Genomic DNA, 24,346 nt, shown 5'->3' with positions numbered 1-24,346 from the left:
CGGCCGCCGTTGCGCAGGCGCGACCGCCCCCTCCCGGCGGGGAGGGATGGGGCAGCGGCGGTAATGGCGGTGGAGGCGGATGCCTTCAGCCTGCGGGAGGTCCTCGCCGCCTTCCAGACGTGCGTGACGGAGCAGCGGGAGGTGCTGCTGGGCCCCTACCTCCGCGGATGGCGGGGACTCATCCGGTGAGTGCCCGCGGCGGCCGCCCCCGGCCCGCGCCCGCCCGCCGCCCGCTAACGCCGGCCTGTCTCACCCCCCCCCCTCAGGTTCCTGCACAGCCTGGGCGCCATCTTCTCCTTCGTCTCCAAGGACGCGGTGGCCAAGGTGCAGATCATGGAGAACTACTGCGGCGGCGAGCAGCGGGAGAAATACGTGTCGCTGCAGTCCATGGTGGAGTACGAGCTGGCCAGCGGGCTGGTGGATCTCCAGAAGAGATCGGGGCGACCCGACTCCGGCTGCCGCACCGTCCTGCGGCTCCACAGGGCCCTGCGCTGGCTGCAGCTCTTCCTGGAGGGGCTGAGGACCGGCACGGAGGACTCCCGCACCTCCGTCATCTGCACAGACTCCTACAACGCTTCCCTGGCCGCCTACCACCCCTGGGTGATTCGCAAGGCGGCCACGGTGGCCTTCTGCGCCCTGCCATCCCGCAACGCCTTCCTGGAAATCATGAACGTGGGCACGGCTGAGGAGGCTGTGGCCATGCTGGGTGAGGCCTTACCCTACATCTGCGACGTCTACGGCATCACCCAGGAGCTCTTTGCCCAGCACAAGCTGCTTGACCTTCCCTGAGGGATGGTCACGAGCCGTGCCACGTTCTGACAGGAGTCGGGTGAAACGGGTGAAACCCGTGTGTTTTGAGACACACGAGGGGCTGGTTCTCTGCCCATGCTCGCTGTCCCTTTTCCCTTTCCAGTACGGAGCTGGCAAGTTGCAAAGCTATTCAGGATGCCTCACTTTATAAGAGAAAAAAATGCACCTTTTTTGTTTTTAAGATGTATGTATATCTATGTGTGTAGAGCCTCAGCTCTACAGCAAGAAAAAAAACACTATTAGTTTGCTTAAGGGATTTCTTTTCCTAGATTCACCTTAAACTCTCCAGCTAGACTGGGAGTATGTGGGGGGGGGTTCTTTTTTTTAAGCCAAACTCTGCAACTTAGCAGCTTCCGTGGGTTTACACCAATAGTGGGGACCTCGTGTGACAGCACAACTTTCAGATGTGGTGCCTGAGCACATTAACACTCCACGGGAGCTCGCTTTGCCACTTTTGTTTACAAACTATTCCCTTGAAGGGATCCTGGGGGGGTTCCCTCCGTTATGCTTTAACCATGAAAATACAATCACGAGTAACGCCTGTCTGAAAGAAAGCCCTTTCCCTTGTGGTCACAGACTCATTTGATTACTGCTGCTAATTCTGTGTCCCCAAGAATTAATGAAGGAAAGGGCAGTGTCTGTCATTCCTGTAAGAGACTGCTCTTCCTTTGTGCTTGGACCTTCCTCCCGTGTCGCTTCCCCTGCCCGTTAATCTCTGCTTTATGTACCAGTGGAACAGTTCATTAAGATGTGCTGCACACTACTATTTATGAGCTGGAGGCTGTATCTTACCTATTCTCCAGCCATGCTTCAAAACTGTATTCTCTTGATTATTTTTTTTTGTTAATGAATGTGTCAAATGCCTACAAAAATGACTTCTCTGGGGAGAAATCTGAACTTGTACTGTACATCACGACTTTGTGAGGCTTACAGCTTCTATTGCTAATCACTGCATACAATAGCCAGTGTGTGTATGTGTATATCTACATATACACACACCCAAGTATGTAAAATGCAGTTTACTTAGCTTTTTAAAAGCTGAAAAAGCACTAACAACATTGTTAATTCAGGATGATGTGAATATTCAGGGGAGGGGGAATCCCACAGGCTGTAACAGGGGTTGATGTATCTCGGATGGATGGCATTTTGTCCTAATCTAACACTGAACAATTCATTCAGGAAATCACTGTTACCTCATGGAGATTAAACAAACTGGACATTAAATTACGTGAATAACATGCTTCTGAAGAGTATCTTTTCTAGGAACACACTTGCTTTGTGATGATTAAATTACGTGAATAACATGCTTCTGAAGAGTATCTTTTCTAGGAACGCTTACTTGCTTTGTGATTCTGGAATGTGACTGTATTATAAGACACAAACTATGATGCAACCTAAATTACCCGCTGGGGAACTTGTACCAAAACCAAAGGTTTTCAACTGAAGTTGACATCATAGTTACAGCTTTCTCAGAGGGAGAAAAATTTAGATCAGCCAACAACAACTTCCTAAAACCAGCAGTAGAGCTGAGTGTTAGTCACCAACCTCACAGTCGAGGAACAGAACGTCCCGCTCCAGACACCTCCTTGGGGTGCACTGAGGAAGATTTGGTGTCTCCATGATGAGGTGACCTTGAATTAAAAAAAAAAATAATAATTACTGCTGTGTAAGTCTTTTACCACTACCCTTTAGTTCAGGCAACTGAATAAATTATTCTGAAGTTCATTTGAAAATAAACTATATGACATTCAGTGCTCCTAAGGAGCGTGGAGGTGAGTGCCCGGATGGGAGACAGCCAGGGAGAGCCTCGGGTAAGAGGAGGAAGCAATGCTGGAGAGCATGAGAGTGTTTTCCTCCTCATCCTCCCTCTGAGCAATGGCTGTGTGATGGTGACAGCACTTTTTCCACCAGGCTTTGGCTTCTTGGAGGCTCCTGTCAAAGCCCCCTCTCCTTGGGGATGCTTTGGATGAGCAGCCTGTGCCGATAAAGATCTGCTCCAGCGTTAGACTGGTCACAAATCACATGTGAAAACCACAAACAGGGACTGTTTCTACAAACATGCTCCATTAAGGATGTTTTTGGGGGTTAATGCAAAGGAGATGTGTCCAAACCAGGGCGGGACACTCCAGTTTCCCACCTATCCTGCAGGAAGTCCAATTTCCAGAGCCATGGGACTGAATTCAGCGCAGGTGACTCTGCCTGAGCAAAGGAAATCCGTGGTTTCCAGCCGAGCAGGCTCGGAGGGCACCGCTGGGAATTTGACTATTGCCCACTGAGGAGCATCACACATTTAATGCATTTTGCTAAACAAATCATTCCCCCTTATTTTCATCTCTCCCAGTTCTACTTAAAGAGACTTCCCGGGAACTGTCGAGGCTGGATCCCCTGTCCCCGTTCCCTCTCCCACACTCGCTTGGAGATTTCTTTGAAACTTTTTCCCCCCAAATAGACCAATGATGGTCCCGGAGCTGCTGCTGTGCCTGAGCTTGGGTTGTGCAGCAGCCCCCAAACCCACGTGCCTCTCTGCTCAGTTTAGGAGACCTGGTGATTATATCATCGGAGGCTTGTTCCCCTTCGGAACGGACCCCGTGAACCTGACGGCACGATCCGAGCCCACCTTAGTGGTGTGTGAAAGGTAAGAGGGAGGTTTGCTTAATTAGTGCTTGTTAAGTAGATTCACTGGCTGAGAAGAGAAAGCAAAAGGAAGCAGTCCTCCTGATGGCAACTGATGGTCTCACAGGAGAACACTAAAGGTGCTCCAGGGGCCTGGAGCATCTCTCTTAGGAGGAGAGGCTGAGGAACTTGGGTCTTTTTAGTCTGGAGAAGAGAAGGCTGAGGGGGGATCTGATCAACACCTATAAATACTTAAAGGGAGGGTGTCAAGATGATGGGGCCAGTCTTTTTTCAGTCATGCCCATGGACAGGAAAAGAGGAAATGGGCACAGACTTGAATGTAAGAAGTTCCATCTAAACATGAGGAGAAACTTCTTCACTTTGAGGGTGGCAAAGCCCTGGAAGAGGCTGCCCAGGGAGGTGGTGGAGTCTCCTTCTCTGGAGACATTCAAACCCCGCCTGGACATGCTCCCATGCAACCTGCTCTGGGTGGACCTGCCTTGGCAGGGGGCTGGACTAGATGATCTCCAGAGGTCCCTTCCAACCCCATATCATTCTGTGATTCTGTGTGAGATGGAAACAAAGATTAGCTCTAAGCTGTGCCATCCACTTCTGAAGGAGCATGGCCAGCACTCTGGGAACCACGGGCTCCGTGGCCAAGAAAAGGTCATCTGAGTCTTGACTCTCCCAGCTAAACACACTGCCTTTCTCTCTACCTTCTCTCTACCTCTGTACCTACTCTCTCTACCTTTCTTTCTTCTCCTGTGAAGCACAGAGGATCTATTTGCTGACAGACAGGATTAGTTAGATTTGAAAGGTGCTCAGAGCATCTCAAAAGTCTCAAAGGCGTTGGGCACAGGGATGCTCTGCTGACAGTGCCACAGAGACCTGGCCCGGCAACAGGTGGGATGCTGAAATGCCGAAGAATTTATTTGGAACAAACTGATCACGCAGGATTAATTAGATTTGAAAGGTGCTCAGAGCATCTCAAAAGTCTCAAAGGCGTTGGGCACAGGGATGCTCTGCTGACAGTGCCACGGAGACCTGGCCTGGCAACAGGCGGGATGCTGAATGAGGAATAAAATCACAGCTGTGACAGCACCAACAGACCCCACAATTCCCTCTCTCCTCCTCCTGCAGGTTATTTGCAGACGGGCTACTGTGGGCTCTTGGGATGAAGTTTGCCATCGATCAGATCAACAATTCCACTTTGCTTCTGCCAGGAGTGAAGCTGGGCTACGACATGTACGACACCTGCTTTGAGCCCGTGGTGGCCTTACAGCCCAGTTTACTGTTTCTGACCCAAAACGGCACAAGGGGCATTGGAGTCCTGTGCAACTACACCGACTACCAGCCCCGTGTGACCGCCGTGATCGGACCACACAAGTCTGATCTCTGCCTGGCAACAGCCAAGCTGTTCAGCTTCTTCTTGATCCCCCAGGTAAAGAAACTCTCTGAGAAGCAAGGATTCTCCTTTTTGGTGCAGGAAGGGTTTGTATCGACAACTCTAGCAGCAAAGCACAGATTCCAGTCTTTCCTCTGCCAGAGATTTCCTGAGTGACATTGGGTGGGTCATTAAACTTCCCTCCTGGAACACACTCCGGTGTCTAACTTCCCAGAGAGAAGAGGGATAACTCAGGCCTGTATCGACAACTCTAGCAGCAAAGCACAGATTCCAGTCTTTCCTCTGCCAGAGATTTCCTGAGTGACATTGGGTGGGTCATTAAACTTCCCTCCTGGAACACACTCCGGTGTCTAACTTCCCAGAGAGAAGAGGGATAACTCGGGCCGCTCTGTGATCCATGTAAAATGGGAATAACGGAGCTCCCAGCATAAACCAGGAGGATCCCATGAAAATATGTTCCTGAGTGACATTGGGTGGGTCATTAAACTTCCCTCCTGGAACACACTCCGGTGTCTAACTTCCCAGAGAGAAGAGGGATAACTCAGGCCGCTCTGTGATCCATGTAAAATGGGAATAATGGAGCTCCCAACGTAAACCGGGAGGATCCCATGAAAATACACCTGGAAGTACTCAGTCACCACAACAGAGAGCTATAAAGGTCAGGTAAATTTAGCCCTGAGCTAAAATATTACTGAATCTTGGGTGCGTCACCCTTTGTAGAAAGTAGCTAATTATCATTGTCATTAATGATAAGGGCTGGTGCTGCGATGATGGATGCAAATGGCAGCAGAAGGAGATAGCCATGGGGGACAGTGCTAGAGGAGGCAAGTGACAGGGGACAGGTTATGGTTCTCTTGGTAAATGCAGCCACAATGGACCTATTCCTTTAGAGAAGTTCTTCCTTCTCACTATCCTGACTCAGAATTTTTTAAATCTGGGGCACTGAGACCAAGCAAAGGAGGTGGAGAGTGATCTGGAATGTGAACACTTCCCTCAACTTCCCTCTTGCCCTCATTTTCTCTCCTACCTTCTAACCTGCAGGTCAGCTACGGAGCCAGCAGTGAGAAGCTCAGCAACACAGAGCTGTACCCATCCTTCTACCGCACCGTTCCCAGCGACAAGAACCTGGTGGAAGCCATGGTCCTGCTGCTCAACAAGTTTGGATGGAACTGGATTGCCACCATTGGAAGCGACGACGAATACGGCCGAGGAGCCCAGGGGCTCTTCCTAAGCACAGCTGGAAATCACAGCATCTGCATTGCATTCGAGGGGCTCATTCCTACAGACCTTACAGACCCCAAAGCCCAAAACCAACTGGAAGATACCATTAGGTTAATTAACAACACCAAAGTCAAAATCATTGTGCTTTTCGCCTTTAGTCAGCCAGCCCAGGCCCTGCTGGAACAAAGCATCAGGATGGGACTGAGTGAGAAAGTCTGGATTGGCACTGAAGCCTGGATATTGTCCGACATAACCGCCTCCATCCCAAATATTCAGAGCATCGGGACAGTCTTAGGCTTTATTATGAAAGCAGGCACAGTCCCTGGCTTCCAGAAATACGTGGCCGACCTCTTCACCTCCGTCCAGCAGGATAAATTTTGCCAGGAGTCTAGAGAACTCAACCATCTCATGAACTCTGACGTGCTGGGGGCACTTTGTGAAGAGTGTGACCGCATCTCGCTGCCCGACGTCTCGTCCCTGCTGAACCGCTCCCAAATACAGCCCGTCTACCTCGCCGTCTACAGCGTGGCCCACGCGCTGCACAGAGCCCTGGGCTGCACCCACCACGCGTGTCCCAGGGCATCACCCGTCAGATCTTGGCAGGTGAGTAAAGGCCAAGGGGAAAAACCAACAATTTTTTATCCAATTTACACATCGGAGCTGCCCACAGCCAGGCAGGGAGGGGGGATGTTGCACTGTGCTCCTCTCCCTGCCCTGGTAGAGATACCACCTCGGCAATTCAGCCCCTACACCAAGACAATGCACCTTCTCTGCTGCTGAAGGCCAGGGCTCCTTCTCCTCTCCAGGGCTGTGTTCTGGCCCCACTAATTGGGCTTGGCACAACAGAGCAGTTGATAATAGCCAGAAGGCTGATAGCTGCAATTGGAGCCCACGTGAGGGACAACTGATTTCAGCCAGAAAGATGGGCTTGGCACAACAGAGCAGTTGATAATACAGCCAGAAGGCCGATAGCTGCAATCAGAGCCCACGTAAGGGACAACTGATTTCAGCCAGAAAGGAGCACCCTGCCTTATCATCCTCCAAGCAAGAACATCAACTCTACCAACACTTACTGTCAATTTTCCTTTTTCTCCTCAGCTGCTGCACTTCATGAACACCCTCCCGTTCACGGTGAACGGCCAAAGTCTCAGGTTTGATCACTCCCACAGCACAAACACTGGCTACAAGCTTATATTCTGGTCCTGGGAAAATGGCACCCTTAGTTATCTGCCTGTTGGCGACTACGAAGAGTCCTTGTACGTCAATAAATCCCAGATTCACTTTCACACTGCAGATCAAAAGGTAAAGACAGTGGGCAAAAGCGTAAGTAATCACAAAATGAGGTAAACTTTTTTTGCTGCTTCATCAGGACTGTTCCTAAGGAGCTATTAGCCTGGAAGATTTGTGTGGGGGACAGTTCTTGCTCCTCTGCAGACCTGTAACCCATCTCCATTGCACAAAAACTAGAAGAAGGTATTCCCACCACTGGTTAAGACTTAGACACAAGCTGGATCCCAGCACAGCCCATTTCTGGTCATATGTTTGGTGATACAGTGCCTCTCCCGAAAGCATCTGGCTGACATTCACTCTTCCTTTTGCCCAGGAGCCCACGTCAGAGTGCTTCAGCCACTGTAAACCAGGACAATTCAAACAAATAAAAGGATTCCACCTCTGCTGCTACGACTGTACGGATTGTCCAGAAAACACCTTCTGGAGCGAAAAAGGTGAGGTCTGAGAAATTCAATGGCTTTAAGCATCTCTATTGTGTCTATCTACTGGTTGAGGTCACACAGATGGTAATGACAGTTGTGAGCTCTTCCTCCCTGCAGCACTGCCAGGGGATATCTTCCTCCCTTTTGTTCTGCATTGCTCAGTCTTGCTCTACAGATCCTCAGAGGGGGACCTTCCTCTGTCGATGGCAAAGAGAACGCAGAAGGACAATGTGTATGTTTTACCTCAAGAGGTAGGAGAGGGGGGTATGATGAAATTCGGGGGTCATAGGTAGAAGAGAGGCACACGATGAAGTTGTGGGATCTTTTGGAAGCTGGTGATGGGAAACAGAGCCAAGAAATATGTACATGCTTTAGGGAGAGGGTGGAGAAGTGGAGGGGAATAAGAGATTAAACTATCCCAAGCTTTGGAGATGCAATATGCTTAGGAAGAGGGCAGAGAAGTGGAGGGGAATAAGAGATTGAACTATCCCAAGCTTTGGAGATGCAATATGCTTAGGAAGGGGGGGGAAGTAGGCAGGGCAGCACCCAAACCAGGTAGCTAATGCATGACTGTGACCCTTCCTCAAGACCTGCCATCCTGTAGGTGGTCATCAGCTTCTCCCTGCTGTTTTGCAGGCAGCTCCACCTGCACACCCTGCCCGGAGCAGCAGTGGTCCCCTCTCCGGAGCACACGGTGCTACGACCGCAGCGAGAGGTACCTCTTTTGGGACGAGCCTCTCACCATCGCCTTGCTAACGCTGATGTCCATCACCATATCCCTGACCTGTCTGACAGCAGCAATCTTCTTAAAGAGCCTCCAGACTCCCCTTGTGCAGGCGGCAGGAGGCAAACTGAGCCTCTTCGCCTTGTTCGCGCTCACCCTGCTGTGTCTCAGCTCCTGTCTCTACATCGGGAAGCCCAGCAACACCCTCTGCATGATCCAGCAGATAGTCTACGCCCTCTGCCTCAACGCCTGCTTCTCCACCTTCTTCATCAAGTCCTTGGAGATCACCCTGGTGACCGAGTTCCCTCGCTGTGCCCCCACCTTCTTGCGCTGGGTGACCGGCAGAAGGGCCTGGCTCCTGGTTGTCCTGTGCCTCTTGGCTGAGTGCTCCTTCTGCATCTGCTACCTCCTCCTGGGCCCTGACTCCCTGCAGCCCGATTACAAGTCACTGCCCAGGGAAGTCCTGCTCGTGTGTAAGACACAGTCCTGGTTTGCCTTCGCCCTGATGCATGGCTACAACAGCTGCATAGCCCTCATCTGCTTCCTCTGCACCTTCATGGTCCAGACCTTGGGGAAGAAGTACAATATTGCCAGGGGGATCACCTTCGCCATCCTCATCTATTTCATCATTTGGATCTTCTTCGTTGCTATTTTCGCCACGCTCAATACAGTCCTCAGGTCTGTTACTCAGATTGGGACCATCTTGGCAACCAGTCTGGGTATCCTGGGGACCTACTATATCCCTAAGTGCTACATCATCTTGTTTAAGCCTGATGTGAACACAGTGGATTACTTCCAGTATTCCATCAAAGAGGAGCCAGAGGAGGATTCTCAATAAACAGGCAATAAACCAGATCCATCATCACCTGCTTCCGAACAGAATCTGGCTATACTTTAATGAGATAATTCTGTTTATGATAACTTTATAAGCTGTGGTCTCAGTTTCTGTTTATGATAACTTTATAAGCTGTGGTCCCAGATACAATCATAGAATCGTCTAGGTTGGAAGGAACCTTTAAGATCATCTAGTCCAACCATCAACAATCACCATAAGAAATACAGCCTTATCCACTAGGCTGAACACCACTTCCCTGTAAAGACTGCTGGTAATTTCCATTTCTTATTAATTAGCTTTCCGATATATTCAACAGCATGGAAATAATAACTAGAAAACCAGAAGGGAATCAACTGAAAAGGTGTGAGATTAGAGAAGACCACAAATAATAACTAGAAAACCAGAAGGGAATCAATTGAAAAGGTGTGAGATTAGAGACCACTAACAGAAAGCCTTGTGATTAACTAATGATACCGAGTACCTGCCTACACAGGATCCTCTATAAAGACCTTCTCCTAGAAGACATCCAAACATTATCCAAAACCACAGCTCCTATAATCACAGTCTATACACATCTCTGTGTGTTTGTGTACTTGTTTAATTAAAGTGGAGTCAGTGACATCCTACAGCTCTGGGTCTCTTTGACTACTATTTTCTTGCCTACTTTAGCACAAAATCCGAACCCATTCTGATCTGCAGAGACAGACAGAGTATATCACCCATTCAAATCTCAATTCACTCATTTGTGTTTCATTAACGTGTTTGCAAAGAACAGGAAAATGAGGATGAGACAGGAAAATGCAAACAGAAAGCCTTGTGATTAACTAATGATACCGAGTACCTGCCTACACAGGATCCTCTATAAAGACCTTCTCCTAGAAGACATCCAAACATTATCCAAAACCACAGCTCCTATAATCACAGTCTATACACATCTCTGTGTGTTTGTGTACTTGTTTAATTAAAGTGGAGTCAGTGACATCCTACAGCTCTGGGTCTCTTTGACTACTATTTTCTTGCCTACTTTAGCACAAAATCCGAACCCATTCTGATCTGCAGAGACAGACAGAGTATATCACCCATTCAAATCTCAATTCACTCATTTGTGTTTCATTAACGTGTTTGCAAAGAACAGGGAAATGAGGACGAGACACAGGGAAATAAAGAGTGTGCAAATCCCACTATCCAAAGTCGTGACAAAAAGCTCCTCCCATTTCAAAAAACATGCAGAAATGACCAGAGAGAAACATCTCCTACCCAAATCCGAACCCATTCTGATCCGCAGAGACAGACAGAGTATATCACCCATTCAAATCTCAATTCACTCATTTGTGTTTCATTAACGTGTTTGCAAAGAACAGGGAAATGAGGACGAGACACAGGGAAATAAAGAGTGTGCAAATCCCACTATCCAAAGTCGTGGCAAAAAGCTCCTCCCATTTCAAAAAACATGCAGAAATGACCAAAGAGAAATATTCCCGACCCGGTGAGACATTCTGCAAAAGGGACAAAATAAATCAAACACTTTGAGGAATAAGAAATGCCTCTCACTTGTATTCACACCTGTAGCCAAACGTGACTCCCAGGTGCCCGTGGTAGCACCATTCAGGACAGCAGCTCCCCCCCAAAGCTGTGGATTTGCAGCTACTCAGAAAAGTGCTACTTCTAGAACCACTGGGGCAAAAGGCTTGAACTCAACTCCTAGTGCTGCCAAAAGCAATACCTCATTTAACTTCAATGTAGGCAACTACCTGACCAGCTTTAAAGCAACCTGATGTGCCATGGGCTGAGGAGCTTTGCAGGTGAAGACAAACTCCCTCTGAATTGTGTAAGCTGCTAGGGCTGAGGAGCTTTGCAGGTGAAGACAAACTTCTGTTGAATTGTGTAAGCTGCTAGAAAAATCACTGAAAATTTACTGTTACAAAAGACTTGAAAATTTGTGCTTGAGGGAGATTGTTCTTCCCCCCTGACCTGGACTTCATTTTTGTGAGGTGAAAATGGAAAACCCACATTACTACCAAATTACCATATTACTACCAGACAGTAGCAAGTAAATATCAAGTCTCATCACTAAGATCTTCTCTTTTTCCTACCCACTTTAACAAACAACTCTACTGTTCTTTTATTCCCCACATTAGACTTACAGTTTTTCCATATATCCACTACGTGGTGTTGGAAGTTACCTCAACAACTCAGCTCAATTAAAAGGATTTGCAAATTTATCTAAACCAGGGGATATTTTCATTCTTAAAAAATTGGTGAACTGCAAATCTATCTGTCCTAGATTTCTGAGGCTATCTGCAAAGAAAATTCTCCTGGCATATTTGAAAGATTAAAGCGTGATTAAAGACAGCAAAATTCTGACCTGGAGACTGGAAGTCCTTGTTTCTGGAGACTTCTTCAGCAAGTCTTCATCAGCACCTGAGAATCTCAGCAGTATTCCTCACCTCAGAGCTGTGATTCTGTAGCAGAGAAGCACTAAGGAACTTTTGATCATCATTCCAGAAACAGAGAAGGAAAAAAATCAAATTTACCTCTATTACTTTTCTTTCTGGCAGCAGAGCTAAAGCCACAATAGACTGTTTTTTCTTTTCCTTTAGAGGGAAAGGGAGGGGGCAGGGGGATAGGGAGGAGGGGAAAAGCAGCTGATTGAATTGTTCAATCAGTTCCAATCACCTGCAGACAATTCACACGAAGGTCAGCTGGAGCCCATCAGGCCCTGCAGTAAAAAAGGCTGCAAGACCATGTCCAAAATTCTCATTATTTCACCTAACTGGGAAAAAAATCTGATCTTATTCACCTTACTGGGAAAACACTGGGCAGACCATTCTGAATCCTATGTAAACACCCATGGTTTGAAAGGGAGAATATTGGAAACTCTGCAAGACTTTCTCACAGGCTTTTATGTAAATCTGCTCAGAATGGAGCCGTTTATAATGGGCACCTCCATAATAACTACAACTTTGTCTCTCCCTTTGCTACCAGCTACAAAGAGTGTTATTCTTTCTCCATGAACCACTCAGACCTTACAGGGAGGCTGGGTGTCCTCGTGTTCCATGACAAATACACTGTGGTTTAAGGCTTACCAGTTAGATCCTACTGAGCCCAGCTTGTCTCTGCTGGAGTTTGCACACAGAGTCCAGAGAAGGGGAATATTCACATGAAACAGCTGGGTTCTACCAGCAGATTCATCTCCTGGGTCTCCAGGCAGGAAAATTTGTTCCAGCTCATGTCTTTGTATCAGGATGGATCCTCCAGCTGCCTTTTACTTCCATAAACTTTCTTCAGCCTTTCCTTTATACCTACTTCTGCCAAGCTGTGAGAGGGAGAAGCTCAGTAATTAAGAGTTAGGGCAATTTAAAGGGAAAGCACAACTTCTGCACCGATATATTAGTCATTAGCTGAAAACTACAGCCCTTCTGATGAATGGCAGGGTCTTGTGTTTCCAGTCAGACGTCATTAACCTGCGTGGAAGAGTCAGGCCCCAATCATCTGTGACTCAGTTTAGCGGTGAATATTTACAGGGTTCCTGTCATGTTTTGACCTGTAAGCACTTCTGAAGTGCCATTAAATCACAGAATTCCCTGCTGCCTGTCACTAGGCCCTGGACAATCTTCTCTTGTCGAGAGGGGACAACTTCAGTGTGGCAGGGGATAAAAAATAAATTAATATTCAACCCATATTTCATCATTCTTGAATAAAAGATAATGCAGTAGTGCAAAGAACTGAAGACATACGCCGTGGTTATCACATAAAATTAAAAGCTTTTTAGTGTTTAAAATAGCATTTACACATAAGCAGCTATATATTAACTATACAGACACTTGGGTTTTAATACAATATCTACAAAAAAGAATTCAATTATGCAATAGACATTTAACAGGAACAGTGCAGTCCATGCTAGTAAGAGGTCACTCTTGGAGTAGAACCAATTCTAGAATAGGTGATAGTCTGGGTTTTCATTATTTAAAATCATGTAACTTTGTTCCTCTACTGTACATAAAATTCTTTACATGTATTTCTAATCACTGATTAGAATTAATAATTTTAAGTCAATTTTATTACAATCCAGTTAAATGCAAACCAAAAACAATTACATCAACTCATGAGCCGTCAAGTCTCAAGATGGGACTGCCCATTTGAATAGAACAAAAATAATATCAAAAGTCAACGTCTGTGCATCATCGCTTGCCATCCAATATACCTTTGGATAAAGTGTCCGGGGGACTGTTACCTTTGAAAAGTAGATTTATTAACAGGAGGTAAAAGACAATAGCAGTGCTTTTTAAGACTATTTGCCAAAAAACTTACTCCTTGGAGCTAATATCCCGGGTGGGTACAGGACCCCTACGGATACTGCCTCCTTGGAGTAGGAGACGTCATCCCAAACTGTTTTCTCATCATTTTCCATGATCTTCCCACCATACCTGTTAATCCTTGTTAAAGCTGCTGGCAGGTATGTGTGAACGTTAAGCTCAGCTGCAGAGCACGGGCAGATGTTGAGGGTCTCACTTCCAGAATAAAAACATCAACTCTCTAAGGCTCCTGTTGGGAGGTTGTTTCAATGCCCTGCGCAGCAAAGCCCTAATTTCTCCCTGCAGTTAGAGGCACAGGTCATGCCTTCTACAGCCTGGCCAGTGCTGCCTATTTGATGTTAAAATCAGAGAAAAAATTCATGGCCAGGTGAGAGGAGCAGACAGCTCTGCAGGACTCCAGCCTCCAGACATCCTTCCACCCAGCACAGTTTCTCCCTATGGGATGGAGCATCCCTGGCATCGGTGGCTCCTCTTCCTGCAGGTCGGGCTGTACCCGAGAGGGGAAAGTCGCCCCATTGGGCCCCCGCCTTGAGAAGACACATGAACTAAACGTCAAGGATTGAGATCTGGGAGATCTCCCATCTTGATTCGCTTCTGGAAATGAAGAGCTAGGCATGGTTCAGGCCTGACCTTCCCCTCACTCAAACCAGCCTCTCCACCGAACGCTACGGGGGGTGGGGAGGAGGAAAAAATCAAGGTTTTGATTTAGACGCAGTGGCCGTCACGTATTGCACTGTTCACAGAAGGACCGTTTACATTCTCCTGCTGCTCTTTGAGATCCAGCAGGTTCTAGGTGCTGCATGCTCTGAACCCACAGCACGGCTGTCCGTACATTCGGAGCAACTCATTTTTCGCCTGAATCGGGGGCCTGTTTGTCAGGGGGGAGGCTCGTTCCAGCCCCGTTTCCTCAGGAGACAAAACGTGTCCCCACACCTACGTCACGGACCGTCAGCCCCAGCATCACCCACAAACACACCAGTATAACACAGTCCTTCCCACGTAGCAGCAAAGACCAGCGAGACACAGAAAGAGTTTCTGCCAACAGCGTAACAGCACAAACAAAAAACAAAACCCAGCAATGTGTGTAAACCCCAACTCTGGAAAAAGACATAAGGAAATTCAACACGTTTCTTCCACGGGTGAAAGCTCAGCCCCAGCTTTAATCCCTTTGGGGGATATTAAAATGACCCTCTTTTCCTCCAGCCCTGTAAGTTCTGCCTTGAGACAAAGTGGGCCAGAAAAATCATAGTATACAAGAGACCAGAAAAGGTAAAATTAATTTAAGAGTAGAACCACTAGTGATTGTCAATAAAGTCACAGACTTCTTAACAGTGTCTCCTGGAGACATAGCAGAATTACAGAATTATGAAAGAGTTTCTGCCAACAGCGTAACAGCACAAACAAAAAACAAAACCCAGCAATGTGTGTAAACCCCAACTCTGGAAAAAGACATAAGGAAATTCAACACGTTTCTTCCACGGGTGAAAGCTCAGCCCCAGCTTTAATCCCTTTGGGGGATATTAAAATGACCCTCTTTTCCTCCAGCCCTGTAAGTTCTGCCTTGAGACAAAGTGGGCCAGAAAAATCATAGTATACAAGAGACCAGAAAAGGTAAAATTAATTTAAGAGTAGAACCACTAGTGATTGTCAATAAAGTCACAGACTTCTTAACAGTGTCTCCTGGAGACATAGCAGAATTACAGAATTATTTTACCCTGATTTATTTCATCGCTTTAAATGTCAATCTTTCAAACCAGCTCATTGAGTTTAGTTAGCATCTTTGCTGTGTTGCTGGGAGGAGGAAAGGAAAAGAAAGGATTCTGTTGCACAGTCAAGCTTTAGGTAGTGCTTTTTTAGTTCTTTTGAAGAAGCCATCACCAACTTTGCAATCTACGCCAGCCCATCAGACGGATTACGACAAAAGCACCGCTTTCAGAAACATGTAGCTTTTCAGGAGATTTTTGTAAAGAAAACTGTCCAGAACCATTCAGCTTGTGTAGAAGCACAGTAATTGGAGTACCTAGTCCGGGTGACACGGTGTTTCCTACACGCCTGGCTCCCTTTTGAAAGTGAGATTTAAGTCTTCAATTAACACAGACAGTTGGAAACGTTACTCTGACTTTGGTAAAAGGGATGTGTTTGCACACAGACCTGTCGTAAGAACAGAACTAGGGAAAAAATCTACCAGAATGAACAACATCCAAAATGGGCAGCTTGGAGAGTAATTTTTCAGGGTGACCAAAGAACGTGAAACCACACGTATGTAGTGAGAAAGACACGTTCTCTTTTGACATTCATATTGGATATTCACACTACCCATAAAGCATGGAACGTAACAAAAAGAAGCATCTTACCAGTGAAGAAAATGCTTATATACAGTAAAGAGTGATTTTAAAGCACCTGTCCTAAAACCTGCCAGAAGCAGGTGTCTGACAAAAGAGGATTTAACTGAGGCGTGGCCCCATGGTCAAATGCCACTAAGTGACTGCAGCTGAACACGTATTTCCCATTAAATGAGCCACCAAACCAGCGTGTGGGTGTGCTCTTACCATGCCCTCAATTCAGATACTTTAAAAAAGCTTCTTAAATGTCAGTGAAGGTTCCTGAACATACTTTCTCAAGCATCCACAGCCTTAGAGCAAGAAATACACAGTAATGAAATCCTGGGGATACACAACAGCAGTTGCTTAAGTCAAAACTCCGCAGCCGGAGCTTCAGCACGGGTCTCACTCTGTGTCAGGTATAAAGATTCATCCATTGTACCATTTATGAACTGGTTTCCAAACACCCTCTCACCTCTCTGCTATCAGCTAGCCCCCACCTGTGTTCAGAACACCTTCCCTTGGGTAACACTGCAATTGGGATTAGACGTCTCCAGGTTTCTATTGCAAGAAAAAAAAAAAAAAGAGAGACTGCTCAGAAATTAAGAATGGAAGAAGTGGTGATGAAAATGAATAGCCATGTCCCGGGGGAGCCAGGATTTACCTACGTCTCTGCTAGAATGGGATAAATATCCCCTTTGAAAGGGAAAAGCTGCAGCTACACTAACAGAATGGCAAAGCAGCAATTGACCTATTTCTGTGGAAAAAAACTTTTAAAACCTGTAAGCAAGTCGGGAGGGATGTGACTGAAATGCCCCGGAACGGACCACGGCTACAAAGTCACTGTCATGAGACTAAATGAAATACCTTTACAAGCTCTGCACAATGAACACATACAGCAGCAAGACTCCACCACTCCCTTGAAAGAATAATATCTTTTAAAAAAAAAAGAAAGAAAGAAAGAAAGATTGATTTATACTCCCTTGTCAGGAGAAGAAGGTAGCCACAACTTTGCTTTCTGCTGGGAATTGGTTTGAGCCTGCTCCTTTCCAAGCACACGTTGTCACCTGCAGGTGCCACGTCTGCTTAGAGCACTGACTGGTGCATCCAAGAACCAGCATCACAGACACTGGCCACTGGTCATTTTTGACTTTTGTAAGAGGAAAAAAAGCAGGGAAAAATAAAAGTGCTACTATGCATTGTTGGAAATTTAGAAGTCATGGGAAACAACAGTCCTTGAATCAGCCAAAAAGATACACTAATTGCATTCTGTAGGTGCCACGATTACCAAAGCTCATTAAGATGTGAATATACACCAGCCATTCACACTCAAAAACGAGAGGAGGGGGGGAAGATAAAGAAAAGATGCCATCAATTTGCTGATATTTAACAATCCCAGGAGATTTTTTTTTGTTCGTTTTTGTGGGGGATATTTTTTTGTATTTTTTGTTCCTTTTTGTTGATTTTTCTGCAACACAATTGCAAACCGGGAAGGCGTGACATGCAGGACAACCAAGTTTCTTCCAGTAAGTGTTCGACAATGACCAAATCGCTCACCCAGCCCCAAAACAATCATCCTCCCCCAACCCCCCTCCCCAAAACCCCGGCCCTTCCCCAAGCAAGAGTCTGAAGGCACTTCCTCTCACATGATGTCGACAAAGAATTCACAAGGGTTGCCCATGGCCTTCTGGAAGGACTGCCGGCTCCCCGTCAGCTCCGGAGGAACAGAGCTCAGTTCCCTCACGGGAGGTCCTCCAGGGGGTCCGCTCGTCCCGTAGACTTTGGAGCCCATCTTGGGGAGGTTGTAGAGGGGTGGGACACCCGGCGGCCCGTAAGAATGATGGCTGTGGTGGCTTCTCTCGCTGTGGGTGGCAGAGACGTGACTGCGGTGGCTGAGCTGGCTGACAGGCCTCTCCCGCCGCAGGACGCTGGTGCCTCCCCCGCTGCGGGCGGTGTGGTCGGACTCGCTGCCGCTGCCGGCCGACTTGCGGTCCTTCTCCCTGCCAAGAGCTCTCCTGCTGTTCTCGCTGTTGCTTCGGTTCGAGCCGCTGCTTTTGCTTCCTAAAGTTCCACACACACACACCCGCCCACCAAGTGAAAAGGACAGAGAGAGAAAAGCAGCGTTAGCTCACGTCCGCCGCCGCCGCCTCAGCTCCTACCAGAACCCACAGATCCATCGCGATGGCAACGAGGGATGACAAAAAACCAGGCCCCGAACGTGCTTGTTGGCGGCCCATGGGATTTAGCAATGACAATCGGTAGCTGACAAGGTTGTGCCATGCACAGGTAGACGTAGACACCTCAGAGCTCGCACGGTGGAAGCGGCAGCTGGCCCGGAGCTCCTGGCTGAAAGCCTTGGCTGGCTGAAAGCCATCTGCTCCGCTGCCGCCCCACTGACCGCAGAGACGGGAGGAGCAGAAACGGAAGGAAGAAGCAGGAATTTGGGCTTTGACTCAAGCAAACGAGGTTCAACCTAATTGTAACTGTCTTCGCTATCTTTTACTAGAAAAAAAAACTTCAAAAAGAAACTCATTCACCTTCTCTATCGCCCTTGGTCACGCTGGGTGTGCTCACACCCAGGGCCAAATCACCTGAGGTTAACAGACTTGCTTTTCCTGGCTCCAGTGGGTAGATTCTTTTAAAATTCATCACTACCATGTTCTGTTGTTGGAGAATTCTTCCAAAACCAGTTATTTGTTGAACTGCTCTACGATGAATCAGTAACATGTAGGATGTTCCCAGCAGAGGCCACTAAATCAACTTGAAAAAACCAAGACCTGCTGCTGGTGTCTACGCTGAGTTGTTGTTACATATAAGCTCCAGACTCGAGTGCACCTGGAGTAGGAGCTCTAGCTCATCTGCCAAGAGTCCAAGAGGTCAAGTGGTTAATGCAGACTTCTTATCTCAGAAGAACCTGGTTTTCTGGAGCTGCACTCCAAGCTGATTACAAGGCAGAAAGAAAATAGAGAAACCATCTACCATTACAGCAGTCTGTCTAAGAATAGTCAGTTCTCCTCTGGCTGTGCTGAGGTCGATCTCTCCCTGACCTGCCTTTCAATCCTGTCACAGAACAAACAAGCAGAAAGTCCCTCTAAGTCTTGAGATTAAATGCCATCTAACAAGAGTGTCACCTTCCTGGCAGCTGGGGACTGGCCTGTCATGCAGCCCAACCTAAAGCTGAGGTCTTGTTCACCAGAGGAATTCAGTTACGATGATCTAACATCGCACATAAAAGAAAGACTTCACAAGAAACCCAAATTCTAACACTCTGCATTGAGAGTGAGCAATGCAACCGTGTGTCCCGGTACTCAAGAGCTGCTCGAGACACCTGGATAGTGCTCAGGGGTCTAAAATGAGCAGTGGAAGGGCACCAGTAGATAAATCCAATCCGTATGGATGACATCTGGCTGTTAAATTAGGAGTTGAGATTATCTATATATGTCTTTTATGAAGAGCAGTGAAGAGACTGGTGACAAGACTCTCCCGTCTGAGCTGAGGTCCCCTCTGGCTATTGGGCTACTGTGCATTGAGACGGGTTGAGCGTCCAAGACAATTAAAAAGGACACAAAAAAAAAAGAAAAAAAATACAGCTAAACATTTGGGTCACAAGTCTAAATGATCATGCTGTGAATTCATTATTATTATGGAGGCATTTGAAGCTTACCAATCCCCTAGAGTCAGCCATTCCTCTATGAATCCTTCAGTCTAACGCTTGCTCAGAACAAAACAAGGGAATAACAGTTACAAAACAAGAAACAACACAGAAGTGTAGTTTCCAAAAAGAAGAACAAGGAAAGTGTTGAAACCTTTCAAAATGAAACACCTTGGCGCCTTTCATAAGGCTCTCTTTAGCTGGTAACACAGGTCGCATGGATAAAATACCATACCTTTCCTATTCCAGCAGCGGAGATCTAATATTCTACTGCCTACAGTAGAATATTTGGCACCCAGCTGCCAAAAAAAATATCACGTTCTTTCCAGCACAGTCAGTTTGCAGTTCTAAAACCTCTGGATACCACCGTGAGCTTCATTGCAGACACTTCTTATTTTGAGATAAGGTGGGATGCAATAGGGCTAAAATGTGTGAGCAAGTTCCTGTTATGAAATTCTTCTGTGCAATCTTGGAAAGTCCAACTGGCTGCGGTGAACAGCAAGAACTTGCATCCAAGTTACTGGATGTTCACCACAAAAATACACAGAATCCTCACCCTTTCTCTACTGGCAGCATTTCCAAAAGCAAAACTCACTCTGGAAGTGATTAAAAAAATAATTAAAAAAAATCTGTACAGCCAAAAAAATCCGTAATTTTTATTTACTAAGATTTAAAAATGAATCACAAAATTATCCTCGAGCAGGAAAGGAGGAGGTCAGGTTTTTAATCCATGCAGTATTACCTTTTTTTTCCCTGTCATATGTGACCAAAGAGACTCTCCTCCCTGTGAGCAGTGTTTCAGCCCTGTAACCTGCCTGGCTACTCACTCACACTTGTCTCACACAAGCAGAGAGAGTGATTTTCCTTTTGCACTGAGCACTGAAGTGAAAGCCAAGAGCACCTTGGTTCTAATCCCTCTTCCATCATCTTAATTCCCAGGAATATCAGATGACTGCAGCCCCCCCCACTGGTGGCAAGGGCTCTGACCTCTAAAAAGGGGGGACATTTTATCTGTTTTAACAGGGTGGACAATTGAGTCGTTAACTTTCTGATCTCATTAATGGCCTAATCAGCATTATCTAAACAGTAGTTTGCTGTGTGGTGCTGTTGGGTACGAAAAGTAAGAGCTGCCCACAGCACCATGGACATGACAAACAGCTCGGCTCTAGTTCCCCACTGGCATTTTGCACGGGGTACAGAATTAAAGCATAACTCTAACCAGCATGTATTTTATTCTATTCTGTTCTACTGACTCAGTTAAAACATGGCTGGCAGTTTCAATACAGAGCTGAAAGGCTCACCCACTCCATCACACACACCAACAGTTCCCATTACGTGCGGTCGCATCGAATCCATGCAGGTAGCACACAAAAACCACAAGACAGGAGCACAGACAGCACGAAGGAACTCAAGCAAATGGTTAGGGGTAATGACAGCCGCAGAATTAAATCCCAGAATAACCATCTTACCTTCACTTTGCTGGCTCCCTGCACTGCCACTACCGTAGCTAAAGCCTGGGTCTTGGTAAGCTGGTGGAAAACACGGAGGGGGCAGAGGATACTGATAGGCATATCCTTGGCCTAACGGCCAGGGAGCAGCAGGATGTGGAAGTGGAGCAAGAGTATCCTGATCCGAGGCTCCGCTGGAACCATTGTTAAGGTTCAGTGCAGCCATATCTGGAAAAGAGAGAAAAGATGAAGAGCATGTTCTCACCTCTCAGCCAACTCCTGCACGTTAACAACGGCTGACACAGCACCCAGCGTGTGAGGGACCAGAGGGACTCAGCCCCCAGAGTTCACTTGAAATATCACACATGATAGTGCAGGCATCAATATTTGCTGCCGAGCAGAGCCCCCAGAGTTCACTTGAAATATCACACACGATAGATCAATAGATCAATATTTGCTGCCGAGCACCAAGTGCCTTTGCAGCACTTCCATAAATCAAGGAGAAATCATCCCCATTTGACAGACTGGAACCGAGTGTGGCTGACACGCAGGAGGCCCGTGGCGTCGCCAGAAATAAATCCTGTTTTCCTGAGCCTCGGTGCAACGTCCTGTTTGACCAGTTCATCCTGCTCTTCCCATCACTTGGTCTAACAGGAGTGTCAGCCACTTGTCATACAACTCTGTGGGAGCACAGAGGAGACATCACCGAGCAGCTTGGCCCTTCCCAAGCAGGGAACTTACTGCCACAGAGGTCTCCAAAGACATAATAGCACTGTTCCGAGAAGGTGATTTTGTTCACAGTGTGCCTGAGGTAGCCGTGTTTTAACATGCTGCTGGCGTATTTTCTAGCCTCCCGTCGGTCTTTGAAGCCTTCCACGTGTGTGTAAAGCCAGTCAACCACATCTGCTCCTGAAGAGAGGACGGGAAGAGGAGACAGAGGATCATCCGAGCCAAATTGATCTTCTTTGGGTTTTTAATCTTCACATGATCACATCGCCCACTAGTACTACTGTGCCAGGCACTGAATGCAAATATAAATATGCAGCAATCTTGCTGCAAAGAGCTTAAAACATTATTTTCATGACTCAGCCTAAGTGCTGAATTAGTTACCACCAAACATCAATCAAGAAAACAAAGAATTATCTTGCACCTAGTTGGAACACTACATTTACAGTGACACCAAATATGCACACAGAAAATTGTAGTCACACTGTTCAACCCCTCCTGAGTTGCAGTAATAAAATGATGTGGGATGTACAGAAGTGACTGGGGGGGTCACCTTCCTCCAGAGGCAGGTGACACGTTGTCAAAAGACCTGGGGAGTCCCAATCCCTTTCTCAGCAAAAAGTAACTACAACCCTGATGGACTAAATGTTAGCACAGCTCAGGTCACAGGACAGCCAGAACAAAAAGTAGCCTAGTTGTGGTAATTTAAAATGGAATTAAGATGCTTTATGAAGGTTGTGTGGCTGTCTGGAACTGGAATTACAGGGATTGTGGCTCTGCTGGCCTTAGGAAGATGGCTAAAGCCACATGGAAAACCTGAGATCCAACAAGTAAGGGCTAAGGATTGGCTGTGTGAGGCCATGAGAAATGAGCAGTATTTTTGGCTGTCCAGGCTCAAAGAAGAGCTGTTATTTATTTCCTGTCACACTTAAAGAGTTGTTCACAAATACCAAGTCAAGGGAATACTAGAGGTCATAGAGAGGGGGAAAAATAGTTCATATAAAGATCGTTTCTTCAGCCTATTTCCAAAAAGCCACTGTTTCCCCTCCACCCAGTATTCCTTTGATCCACTCACCTATCACTGCATTGGAGATGGTAATTTTTAACCACATCCTGTCCCGAATTTCAAGGCCCGAGTCTGGCAGCTGCATAACCTTGACAATAGTAGCCATGTCACTCTTCACAGTTAAGGGAGATTCTTCTAATTCTAAAAGGAAGAAAGGTTACATGCTTCTTTGAAATGAACCGAGTCTGATAAGAACTTCTCAGCTCCCAAGCTGGATGAAACATTTCCAACAGATGCAAAAAAAGACACAAAGGTTCCCAAACGCACCCTCACCGATGGCACAAATTATCCCATTTGTACCAATTCTTCAGAGACTGGGCTCAGTGCAACCAGTTCTGTTGCTGAGATGCTGAGTCTCTGCGTGTCTCGACCTCTCACACCAGCTACAGATCAGCTCTTTGCTCTTTCAACCCAGGCTGCATCGAGATTTGCAGAAAAGGAAACCCAAGGAGTTGTAGGACCATGGCTTCTCACTTCAATTTGCCACAAATGGCCCCTACCCACCCCCCGGATCAGTGCACTGCAGGTAAAACTCTGTAGGACACAGTTTTTTGGCTTGTTCTTTAACTTTTGCTTTAATTGTCAAGAATAATACCCATCTGCATGGACAGATGATGACCATGTCTCAATTAATGTCTTTTTTTTTTTAAGACTTGGACATCAACATAATTACGGAGAATTGAATTTAGAAAAGCAACCTTCCAGCATCAGGATAAAGGCTAGTGGTATCCTCAAAAAAACCCTGCATGGACAGATGATGACCATGTCTCAATCAATGTCCTTTTTTTTAAGGTTTGGACATCAGCATAATTGGGGAGAATTGAAATTAGAAAAGCAACCTTCCATCATCAGGATAAAGGCTAGTGGTATCCTTAAAAAAAAACAAATGATGGCAGCCTTACGAGTTAACAGTCACTTAACCCAGCATTTTTCCTGCACCTTTCTTGCAGAACACTGAAAATAAGGCTACTCCCGAATGCCTCGGCAGCTGTCACTGCTCCATCCATTCTCACACACTCCCATGGGCAGAGGCTTCATACTTTCCTGATGAATTTTTGTAATAAACCCCAGAACAACTGGGCTGAGATTGACCCCACACAGCTGAGGTTCTTACCAGAGGAGCCTAGTTTCTTTAGCAACTCCTCCTCTACCACAGGCAGGGGCAAAGTGCACCCAGTGGGGTGAATCTGGGTCTGAGAGCCTACCAGCTTCTCGTGTTCTCTGCAGAACCCAATCACCCCATCTACATATAAACAATATTCTATATTCTTTGGATGCAGCACCCAGTCCTCCTTCCCACTCCCATCTTCTCAGCCCTAGAAAATCCACATCAAGCACGTGTGTCCTGTGTTTGTAGTTCAGACCATCCCAGCAGGAATTCAGAAGCCCTCCTCCCCTCCCTTCTCCCAGCTCCCCAGATCACCCACCTTTCAAAAGCACAAGAGAACCAATTTTGTCCTTTTCCAGCAACCCAACATTTTCATAAAAGGTACAACA

General features: G+C 46.7%; 4 protein-coding genes across 5 annotated transcripts in view; 2 read left to right on the top strand and 2 right to left on the bottom strand.

Moving 5' to 3' along the window:
- Positions 1-11,706, bottom strand: part of CPSF3L (cleavage and polyadenylation specific factor 3-like) — a 21,964-nt gene extending 10,258 nt beyond the window's left edge. Inside the window, exons 1-2 of one of the 2 annotated variants that reach the window (XM_014941456.1) lie at positions 11,686-11,706; positions 2,356-2,441 (exon numbers count right to left, since the gene is read on the bottom strand). The gene's annotated coding sequence lies outside the window, so the exon portion shown is untranslated. Of the gene's footprint in view, positions 1-2,355; positions 2,442-11,685 lie in introns of those variants that run through there. The other variant, XM_014941454.1, reaches the window with a different exon arrangement.
- Positions 47-2,074, top strand: CPTP (ceramide-1-phosphate transfer protein). The gene is made up of 2 exons (XM_014941461.1): positions 47-185; positions 267-2,074. Exons 1-2 carry the CDS (start codon positions 64-66, stop codon positions 787-789), a joined length of 645 nt encoding a protein of 214 aa, XP_014796947.1. The 5' UTR covers positions 47-63; the 3' UTR covers positions 790-2,074.
- On the top strand, positions 3,267-9,323 carry LOC106887742 (taste receptor type 1 member 3). Its single transcript, XM_014941453.1, has 6 exons — positions 3,267-3,445; positions 4,564-4,864; positions 5,870-6,652; positions 7,148-7,351; positions 7,653-7,773; positions 8,398-9,323. Exons 1-6 carry the CDS (start codon positions 3,267-3,269, stop codon positions 9,321-9,323), a joined length of 2,514 nt encoding a protein of 837 aa, XP_014796939.1.
- Positions 11,707-17,566: 5,860 nt separating the features above from the next.
- DVL1 (dishevelled segment polarity protein 1) overlaps positions 17,567-24,346 on the bottom strand; it is a 44,519-nt gene continuing 37,739 nt past the window's right edge. The window contains exons 11-14 of the mRNA XM_014941463.1: positions 22,859-22,990; positions 21,799-21,966; positions 21,079-21,285; positions 17,567-18,018 (exon numbers count right to left, since the gene is read on the bottom strand). Of these exons, the coding sequence (XP_014796949.1) occupies positions 17,600-18,018; positions 21,079-21,285; positions 21,799-21,966; positions 22,859-22,990 (926 nt within the window). The 3' untranslated portion in view covers positions 17,567-17,599. The remainder of the gene's footprint in view (positions 18,019-21,078; positions 21,286-21,798; positions 21,967-22,858; positions 22,991-24,346) is intronic.

Source organism: Calidris pugnax, unplaced genomic scaffold (genome assembly GCF_001431845.1).
Source record: "Calidris pugnax isolate Ruff unplaced genomic scaffold, ASM143184v1 scaffold82, whole genome shotgun sequence".
Classification (NCBI taxonomy): domain Eukaryota; kingdom Metazoa; phylum Chordata; class Aves; order Charadriiformes; family Scolopacidae; genus Calidris; species Calidris pugnax.
The sequence above is the reverse complement of the archived record's forward strand: the minus strand, read 5'-3'. Positions and strand labels throughout refer to the sequence as shown.

Excerpts from the sequence above, each read along its gene's own strand:
- CPTP (XM_014941461.1), top strand. The coding sequence starts at position 64 with ATGGCGGTGGAGGCGGATGCCTTCAGCCTGCGGGAGGTCCTCGCCGCC. Across the intron at positions 186-266 it reads GGATGGCGGGGACTCATCCG|GTTCCTGCACAGCCTGGGCG; the intron begins GTGAGTGCCCGC and ends CCCCCCCCTCAG.
- LOC106887742 (XM_014941453.1), top strand. The coding sequence starts at position 3,267 with ATGGTCCCGGAGCTGCTGCTGTGCCTGAGCTTGGGTTGTGCAGCAGCC. Across the intron at positions 4,865-5,869 it reads GCTTCTTCTTGATCCCCCAG|GTCAGCTACGGAGCCAGCAG; the intron begins GTAAAGAAACTC and ends TCTAACCTGCAG. Across the intron at positions 7,352-7,652 it reads TTCACACTGCAGATCAAAAG|GAGCCCACGTCAGAGTGCTT; the intron begins GTAAAGACAGTG and ends CCTTTTGCCCAG.